Source organism: Bison bison, unplaced genomic scaffold (assembly GCF_000754665.1).
Source record: "Bison bison bison isolate TAMUID 2011002044 unplaced genomic scaffold, Bison_UMD1.0 scf7180017864331, whole genome shotgun sequence".
NCBI lineage: Eukaryota > Metazoa > Chordata > Mammalia > Artiodactyla > Bovidae > Bison > Bison bison.
In genome coordinates this window covers 4,990,455-5,000,242 of record NW_011494903.1, presented here as the reverse complement: position 1 = coordinate 5,000,242, position 9,788 = coordinate 4,990,455, and the positions used below count along the sequence as shown (strand labels likewise).

Genomic DNA, 9,788 nt, shown 5'->3' with positions numbered 1-9,788 from the left:
GCCTATCCATAGTTTACAACTAGATCATAAGCTATTTAAGTTCACAATTTTGCCTTTTAGATGCCCACACAGCACCTAGAGCATGAAAGATATTTAATACTTGCTTCCTGATTGAGCTCAAGTGATTAAATAATATGTTTTAATTGAATAAAGAGGCTATGGACCATTAAGTGCTAAGTAAACCAAGAAGAAAGGGACATTTGGAAGGGAAAATGCTAGAGAGCTTTTATTTTTCTATCAGTGAAAGGAGAATCTTCTGAGAATAATTCTTTGGCTGTTGGATCAGCCTGAGGTCCTAAGACTGGCCAATTCATATTAAGCCTGAAATAGATTTCTCTAAACAGCAACAGTTTGAAATAGGTCTTCAGACTGAGGCCAGAATGAGATGTTGGTCTCAGATCTTGAGTGAGGAATCAGTGTTTCCTAAAAGCCTGACGTGGGATTTCTTGATTCCAAGCACCTCCTCCCAAATGGCAGAGCCCCCTTCCAACTTAGGGACCTTATTACAGTATTGTCTGTTCCTATAGTCCCTAAAATAATAATACAAAAAATAGATGGACAGAGCTTATTTATTCTGAACTCTATATCCCACAACATTAGATTTGAAAGCCTAACATTTAACTACCTTGTTGCATTAGAAGGTTTCTTAGCTGGATAACAACAAGCTGAAAGTTTACTAAATTCACTAACAGTCTTCTGCTGGGTTTGTGAAGCAGCTTGAATTAAATATCCAGGTGGGATCACTTAAAACAGAAATGCTCTATCTCAAGACAGGGAGCCTCCAGCTCACAGCTTCCTTGATCTCTTACATGTAAGGATCTTATGGTGTCCTGGCTCCCTTCTCCCCATAGGGGACGAGGGTCTCCCTAACACGACCATGGGAATCTGGTGGGAAAAATTCCGTAGGAGCTATGTGGGCTCAGCAAATGGGGAAGGGAAGGAGCTGCGAAACCTGGGAAGAGCCAGGGGGAGCTGACCCTGGGGCAGAATCCCACGCAAGGCTGGCCCGACTGACTGACCCGACTGACTGACCGTGGGGCCCAAAATAGCCTCCCCGCAAGGCCTGCATTTCTTCCCCTCTCTGTACTTTGTTGAGCTGCTTGAAATTCCACCATTTAGAGCAATGTCTTGGCAGAGGCCGAACTGAAAGCCTGGGACGGGAGAAAAGGCACTCACCGGGTGCGGGTTGGGAACAGCAGCGTGGCAAGTACTAATGGTTGCTTATGGGGCACGGGCTTAACAAAGCATTGCCTCATGTAACTCTGTTCCCAGCAGCCCCGGGAGGCAGGATGAATAGTGTTCCTATGTCACAGATGAGGAACCTGAGGTTTGGGAGCTGTTAAGTAACAGCTGAGTGGTCAGGCTGACTGAACCAACGTGAACTTGAGCTCTTGCTTGTTCAAACTATGACTTCTCGCTGTGTCCCCCTTCTGCAGATTATGGGAAATGACAACCTGGGAAGAGACTCCAGCTTCACAATATGGTGAATCATATCTCAAATTGATCAAGGTTACATAGAGTTTTGTGGGCTAGTCTGAGAACTTGATGGCTTGATTTGCAAGATTGTTTCTCTAGGAAATTTTGTGACTTGCTGCCAAACCGGTAGAATGGAACCCCATGATATTACAATGCATTGTGGATTACTTGCAATTATAATTTAGCAGTGCTCAGTGTTTCTAGTTGTTTTCTGGTCACACAAAAAGGCCCTCTTCTGACCAAGGTTTTAGTTTACAATGCCACCAAATTGCCCCACACCCTGTACCTTTATTACATACTACATTTTGTGAGGACAGGGGCTTTTGTCTGTGTACTGAGGATTCCCTAGCCCCTACGACAGTGTCTGGCACACACAGGCACACATTAATTACTTGTTGAATGAATAAGTGCTTTTAGATCACAATGTTTTAAAAGGCACGTGCATTTTATGCTTTGTGAAACACATTTAGAGTTATTATGCACAGCTGAGATCTGGTATATGACTATGATTAACAAACCTTTAAAAACTTCAAGCAACCCTGTGCAACACAGTTTTATTCATTAGTTGAAAACTATCCTCCCATATAAAGTGTTTTCTCCTAGGTAGCAAGACTGAACGCTCTGCAATTCAGGGGTTTAGAGAAACACAGGTTCTGGCTTCAGCAATCTTCCTCCTGCCATCATGGAACCCTGGCACTTTGGATAAACTGCTTTACATCTTTAGGCCTGGGAATTTTAGGGGCTACCTTTCAGCTCTAAAATGCTATGGCATCTGTGCACAAGACCTATTTTCACCTTTTACATGCCTCAGGCCTGCTCTAATCACACGTTAGTGAAGACACAGGTAAAAAGCACAATGATAAAATACAAAGACGGTGAAACGGAAAAGTCTTGGATGACCCGAAAGGAAAACCACAAGTCTTTAAGTTTAGACAAGTTTGAAGCTGCTACAAGAAGCAGCCACAGCCCATGAACTTTATCGTCAACCTCTGTGCAGACAAGTGGGCCAGTTACAAATTCTACTTGGTTAGTTCAAAACGTGATAATGGTAGGAACAAGATTCTGGCTGCTGCATTTACATCAGAACCAGCAGAATACATGTGATCTCAAGGGTGAATGTGTAGACAGGGTGCAGTCCAGTCCCCTTTGAACAGCACAGAATGACTGACTCAGGTAGCACGAAAGAGCCTTTGCTCAATCACTAAGTTCCAAGCATTCCAAGAAGAGGGATCAGTATTTATGGTACTTTCTATTTTCAAATGATGAGTGACTTAATGTTTTCTGCATAAGCCTTAACTGCACGGTGCACAGTGCAGGATATAAATGTCAGCACTGTGACAGGGGCATGTTGACACTGGTTGAGTGTTCAAAGTCTGCACATTGTCTTTATCCTGCCTTCCCCGCACTGACAACTTGCTACCGAATTGAACATACCTGGAAAGAAGTCAATTTGGCTTAGAATGCAGCTCACTTTCTCTTTGGGAACATTTCTCTTTCAAGGATCTATTGGGTCTTCCCATAGATAAAACAGAATCGGGTGTGCTCTGCTGGTTCAAATGTAAATACAGTAGTCAGAATCTTGTCCATTGATACTACTGATACTACTGATGACTTAGTATCAGTTTTGGAAAAAACCTCCCTTCCCCCACAACTCCCCCCACCCCAGTCAATAAGATTAATGTTACCTTGCTTGCTTTGTGACTGGCTGGACCTTACATGAGGCACAGATTTTCTTAGGGTATTATCAAGGCATAGGGATTCACCTGACTGCACGTTAGACTCACCTGGGGAACACCTAAATCTCTAGTTGCCCAGGCCACACCCCAAGCCAATGAGATCAGAATCTCTCTGGGAGAGGCCCAGCACCAGTGGTCACTAGAGCTCACCAGGTGAGTCCAGTAAGCAGGGGTCTTATGAGTCTTTTCCCAAAGGAAGGTTAGGGTGGAGCGTGAAGGTTGGGGTTGACCAAATCTCAGTCACTGGCGTTTTGGAGTGGCCAGGCCTTCCTTTACTGTACAGTTGTAAACTGTTCATTGAGTTTGGCAGTAAGTAATTTGTCTGACGTGACAAAATTAGCCAAAAGCAGAGCCAGAAGCAGGAGCCAGCATTAAATAAGCCTAGGTAGACAGGATACTAATATGCTTATTAAATTTCCATGAACTAATCAGCTTCATAATCAGGCACAGCCATTATTCCTCCAGAGTGCCTTGGTGAGAAAACTATTACCTTTCACTGGGTTCCTGTTCCTCTGACCTAGGCTGTTTGAATGAAAAGCCATTTAGCCTTCATGGGTACTGTTCTGAAGATTATGGCACTAAAGCGCATTTTAAGTCTCTACTGGAGAAACATTATATACACTAGGATAGAAATTTGTGGCTGAAACCAAAACCTTTAAAAATAGGTTTATACAACTAACTGCCATACACTCTTGGAACAGTTACTTCAAGGGATCAAACTGTGTTCTCTAACCCTAAGTCACTCTTGAAGACTTCATTTGTCTTAGAAAAATGCACTTTTTCTTGGGACTTCAGGAAGAAGATGCTTTTATTGTAATCAAGCATAAGATAAGCACATCACATTTCCTGGGCTACTTTTAGCCCAAGGCCACAGGTTTGGGGGACTCCAGCATACAGCTGACTTTGGAACCCTTTCAGTGGTGCCTATGATCACAATAATTTTCAAATGCAGAATAGGGTAACAGAAATGGGGAGTAGCCAGCATGGTTATGGCTACGGCTTACTGCTGCTTTAGTTTGGGGTTGTGCAAATTTTCTTTTCCTCGCCAGTAATCTCTAACTTGTGATGAAGCATATTCTGCTTTACGCAATAGATAAACTTCTCAAGAGCAGAGGGTAAATTATATCAAATCATAGTTGACATGCCCTGATAAACCGCTGAGACATTTTTGAGAGGCAAATCGCAGATTTATTTTCTAATATGAATAATCTAGTCTTAAGAGTTAACATTGTCATTTGTGTAGTGAACTACAATTTTGTGTTTTTTCCCCCTAGCCCCAGCCCAGCACTATTTATCACTTTCTTTCTAGAACCGGAACTTTCCTGAACAGACTTGACACTGCCCAGATGCTTGTTCTGGAAATCAAGGCTTTTCTGTGTTTTCTCTGACTCTGGCATGGTTTTGTGAAACCTCAGCCTCTTCCCTTGCAAGGGCAGTTTAGGATGGAAAGGCAATTGTTCTCAGAGTTCAGCAGAGCCAGGCACACCCAAACAGAGATAGAGGGCTTTGGAACAAAACACGGGTGTGAGTGTGTGTGTGTGTGTGAGTGTGTGTGTGTGTGAGTGTGAGTGTGTGTGTGTGTGTGATGGGGAGGCAAAGAAAAGAAAACAACTGTGTGTTTTCCTGTGGTGGTGGTGGGGAAAACAGCTGTTGATCGGAATCTAAATGAGCAGCAGAAAAGTGTGTTACCCTGTGTGTTGGGCAAAGCCAGCGCGTGCCATATACAGACTAGGTGTTGCAGCCTTGGGGCACCAGTTGGTTACGGCGCACTGGGAGGGGGCTTCGGCGCCTGCGCGGCTCTTCCCTGGGAGGCCACTCTGCGGCCGTGGCTGACTTGGGGGTGCGTGCGGGCGGCGGGTGGGGTGACCCCTGCGGGGAGGGAACGGTTCTTACAGTCACTGCTCAGCGCGAAGGGCGCGCGGCGGCGGCCGAGGGAGCGGTCTTCGGCGGGCGCCTCGGGAGGCCTCTTACCGGCGGGCAGCGGGAAGGCGGACGCGGTGTGGAGCAGCACCAGGCAGACAGCCACGACATCCCATAACTTCATCTTAGAGTCCCGTCCGGCGGCGGCACCTGTGCAGGCGGGCGGGCGGGGGCGCAGAACCCGGGAGAGCACATTAGGCCTGGATGTTGGGGCCCGCGCGGGTCCCCGGGGCTCCCCTCCAGACTTGGCACCGCCCTCCTTCCGGACCGCTGCGGCCGGGCGCTTCCCCGGGCACCCCCACCCTTCTTTCCTTCCCAGCTCCCTGCCTGTCCCCGCTCCGGGGTGCGCCTCTCCGGCTTCCAACTGACAACTGCCTTTTTCTTCCGCCATCGGATCCCAGGATTTCGGGGCAGGGCTGCTTCCCAATACGACGACAGCAGTACTGGCGCGCAACCCCATCCCCATTCTGGGGGGCGACCGGGCAACCCTCACCCTGTGCTCCCGCCCCGTCCAGCAGCTCCCACAGGAACCCCCACCCCCCGACCCCGCCCCGGAGAACGAGCCCTGAACCCAAGCAAGAGACCAGCCCTCCCGGGGTCCTGATCCTGTCCTCAGCTAGGCAGGGGCAGGCTCAGTGGCACCACGAACCCCGCCCAAGCTTCATTCCTGCCATTTCAATTAGTGTTTTGTCGTCGGAACAAGAAGCCAGTGGGGACTTAAAGACTTTGAGGCTGTCCAGGAATATCTGTGTTAAGCTCCTGAACTTTCCAAAGTTTCAACTCGGTTTAAAATACTACTTCCACTTCTTAAGGTTATGAATGTTAACATATGAAAAGGCCTAACCTCGTTCAATAAATGCTTTAGCGTTACAGTTAGGGAGGGATTGCCTCGGTCTTGAAAATGTTCGTGGTGTACTCGAATACCCTCTTTATTTTTGCATTTTTGCAAGATTCTGGCCTTAAATCCTTTCCCCTCGCAGAGGGGTTTCGAGCTCCCCAAGCTGGGTCACAGTCACTCCTGTAGGATCGTACCCTGTCGGGGACGCTACGCAGGAGCGCGGGCACCAGAAGGTCTAGACCGGGAAAGGGCGCACGGTGGGGGCTCAGCTCCTCTTAGGGGGCTCCGTTTGGCTTCTCAATCCTCGCACCCCTAGAAAGGAGGGTCACGCAGTTGAGGGCGGGTGAGAAAAAGGGTACCCTCAACTCAGGGCCCAACTTCACGCAATAAGGAGGCGGGGGTGGGGGGGAGACCCGGGCACCTTGAGGTGAGTCCCCAATGCCAGCGTTCTAATTTCCAAGGGCATTCTAAAGTGGAAATTACGAGATTCATGCAGTTGATTATCCCCGTTCCTCCAAGTAAAAGAGATTCTTGGGAAAAGCTCCTTGAACTTTTTCAGTGGAAGAGAGTAAGGCAGTTCCCAGATAAAAGTAAAAACCTCGACCCCATTCCTCTCCATCAGTCGCCAGGAGCTCCCGCCTCCCTTCCAGCAAACGCCCCCACCCCCATCTCTACCCAGAACGCCCGCCGGGTTCCGGTGCAGGCCACCCCGGGAAGCGTTTAATTCGACTGCCACCTCCCACCGCTGTGGAGACGAATGCATTTTCCATCCCTTGGGCGTCTGTTTGTTCGCTACGCAGCTGTTGGGCTCGGGGAGTCTGTAGGGACCACAAACTCCTAAACCCTGCGGCTCCCGGCGCTCCATGCCCCTCTGGCTGGTTTACAAACCCGGGGAAAAGGAAAGGCTCTGGGTTGAGGCGCTGGGGCTCCCAGGCAACACCTCACCCAGGCCGTGCAAAACAAGCCCTGCGAGGCGCTCGAGCAGGGACGAGGGAACGCGAGGCCTCCCGTCCCCTCGGCCCGGGTGCCCGATCCCAGGCGCGTGCGAACTGTCTGGCTGCCCAGAGGGGCAGGGAGGCGCGCGGTTAATGCGCCGTCCCAAATCGCGGTGCCCGCCGGCAGGAAGCGACAGAGGCACCAGGTTTCCCTTCCGCATTAAGAGGGTTTTTCCTTTTTTTTTTTTTTTCCTTTTTTCTGCTTGGCAGGAGGAGGGCTTTTTAAATTGGACGTGGAGATCCTCAATTAGAAGTGTGACGAAGCTGGCAAAAGAGGACATAGAGGAAAACTCCCCGCCTTATCCAAAGGAGGCTCCCGCCCCCGCCCTCCGCCGGGTGAAAAGAGCTCGCCCATCTCAGGCGGGCGAGAAGGGCGCCTTCTTCCCTCTGAGCACCGCCCGCGCAGGCTGCAGTCAGAGCCGCTTTGTAGTTCCCGGTATTTGCCGGGCGGAGGGAGTCTGGAGGCTGAGCGTTCACAGCGGTCTACGGGGAGGTTTTTCCTAAATCCCTGTGGGGTCCCCACATCCCCACCCCCAACACACCCAGCGGCTTCCCTGTCGGTCTCTTTATCTCTTTCTCAAAGCACATTTGTCCGCAACCGGCAGCCTCTGTTACGCGCCAACTGCCCAAGGCGCTGCCACATGCGGTAATAAACAAGCTCTCCTTCTCCGCTAGGTGCCCCCGCACACGTTCCGGTACCCCACAGGCTGGTCCCTCTCTGCGCCCGGCAGAGCAAAAGGGGAGGTCGCGGGCACCGGCACCTGGTGATTCTCAGGCCTGGGGCGGAAAAGACGGATGCCCCAGGGAGCCGGACTGCGGGACTCGCCGCCGGGCGCTTCTGAGTTCCCAGCACCAGGGGGCACCAGAAACCGCCGGAGTCCCGAAGCGCCCACGCGGCCGGACGGCTGCCTTGCCACTTTAAGTATAGAACCGCTGCACGAACGCTCTCCACAACCCCTCAATTCTCTCCGAATCCAAATTACCCCCCGGAACTTTTGGACGTCCTCACCAGCATCCCCGCTGTTCATCCTCTCCTACCGCTCTTCATCCTCTCTCCCGGATTTTTCTCTACCCGCTTCACTTAAGCTGGTTTCTCGGCAACCTGGTTTTTGAACTCCCCCTCCCTCCCCCGCGTCTCGGTGACAGCCTCACCGCGGGTAAGCGCTCCCGCCGCCAGTGCCCCCGCACTTTCCCGTGTCTGGCAGGCTGGGAGGTTTGCCCTCGAGATCCAGGTCTCAGGAGGAGAAAAAGGGAGGCGGGAGTGGGTGGGTGGGGGCGCGCTGTAACTCGGAGGCTTTCTTTTGGAATACGGACAGAAGTTGCGGAAAGATGTATTGCTTTTTTCAGCTGTTCCTTGTGTCCTGAACTGACAGTGGTACTCAGCTGGGCCCAAGACCGCGGTAGGGAAAAGAATGAGCGACGCTTCCTGCAGACAGTCTGGGAATGGGTCAAGGGCCCGATGCCGTGTTTCAGATCCAGAGTGCACCCGAACCCCTTGCGAGAATGGGCTGGGGACGCTGCGGGCTCCTCGGACACCTGACACTTGTTGAAAAGGCGCTACTGTCCTTGAACCTTGCCAAAGCGAAGATATGGCGAAACTCAGTGCAAACCCGGTCGCGGCGGGGCGGAAGCCCAGAAGCTCGCATTGGAGCTTTGCGGGTAGAGGTGCGTGCGCGAGGTTAGCAGCAGCATCTCTTCCTTGGAATACTTAAGTGAACATCGAAAATACTATGCAAGAGTCGAGTGCGCTCTAACATATCCGCGGCAGCGCCCAGGAGAGTTGTGTTTGCCCCCACCAATGAGCAAAAATCTTGCGAGCACGGGGTTGGGCAGCTCCCCCGGAGCGCGCGCGTCTGCTCTGCAGACCGGTTTGCCACCGCCGAAACCAGGGAGGCGCCAGAAGGCTGGGGAGGTCCGCGGAAAGTTATTTCCCGCCCCGAGAGGGGCTGGAAACCAAAAAGCGGCGAAATCATCTCTGAGGTTGTGCAAGGTAGTGGTGGAGAGTGTTAACTGGGGAGGTGGCACAGAGTGCAGGAGAAAAGCGGTCATTCAAATCATCACTTAGATGGCGTAGGGAAGACCTTGAGGCTCGAGAGTCTGTTGGAGACGGAGACCCAGCTCCTGGGCTATCCCGGAAGCCCCTCTCTTAACCTCGACGCGGATGGTTAGTTGGAATTGCGGGCTCATGCAAGTAACCGGGTTCAGAAAAGGGCGAGGAATGTAAATTTGCAAGACGGCTCCAGAGGAGGTGAGCGCTCTGTTTTTAGGTCCTCAGCACCTTTAGCAGCAGCCCCTCCCGGGGCCTACACTTTCCCTCGGAACAGACCAAAACAAGTTACACCCCAGTAATGATATCTATGCAGCAGCGCCTCCACAGAGGACCCAACTTTGGCAGTGGTGGGTTCAAAGACGATCCCAGCCCGGTACCTTCCCGGGACTTGACGGAAGAGCGCCCCGCCGAGTCGGGGAGGGAAACTGTCCCTGTTGAATACTCCGGGGTCTAGAGGCATGAGGGACCCCAGAGATCTTTGCCCACGTGGAAAGGCAAACTGCCCCTCTGCAAGGCCAGCCTGTCTCCAGTTCAACTTTTCTCTCTCCTCTGTCTTCCCAGTGTCTCGGTTCCCTCTTAGTCTCTTCCCTTTCTAGTCCCACTGCCCGTTCTGAGGTCCAGCCGCGCCCCCCTCTGTCTCCAGCGCCCCGCAGCCCGCCGCGCCCGCCTCCCCTCAGGCCCTCTCCCCTACTCACCTCGGATCCGGTCTCCGCAGACCCCCAGCTGGACATTAACTCCAGGAGCCCCGAGTCCCAGCCAGGAGACCCATCCGG

At 51.7% G+C, this 9,788-nt stretch overlaps 1 protein-coding gene across 1 annotated transcript in view; it reads right to left on the bottom strand.

The window, feature by feature from the left end:
- Window positions 1-9,782, bottom strand: part of GDNF (glial cell derived neurotrophic factor) — a 28,099-nt gene extending 18,317 nt beyond the window's left edge. The window contains exons 1-2 of the mRNA XM_010853758.1: window positions 9,711-9,782; window positions 5,106-5,282 (exon numbers count right to left, since the gene is read on the bottom strand). Of these exons, the coding sequence (XP_010852060.1) occupies window positions 5,106-5,256 (151 nt within the window). The 5' untranslated portion in view covers window positions 5,257-5,282; window positions 9,711-9,782. The remainder of the gene's footprint in view (window positions 1-5,105; window positions 5,283-9,710) is intronic.
- Between the last annotated feature and the right edge of the window lie 6 nt (window positions 9,783-9,788).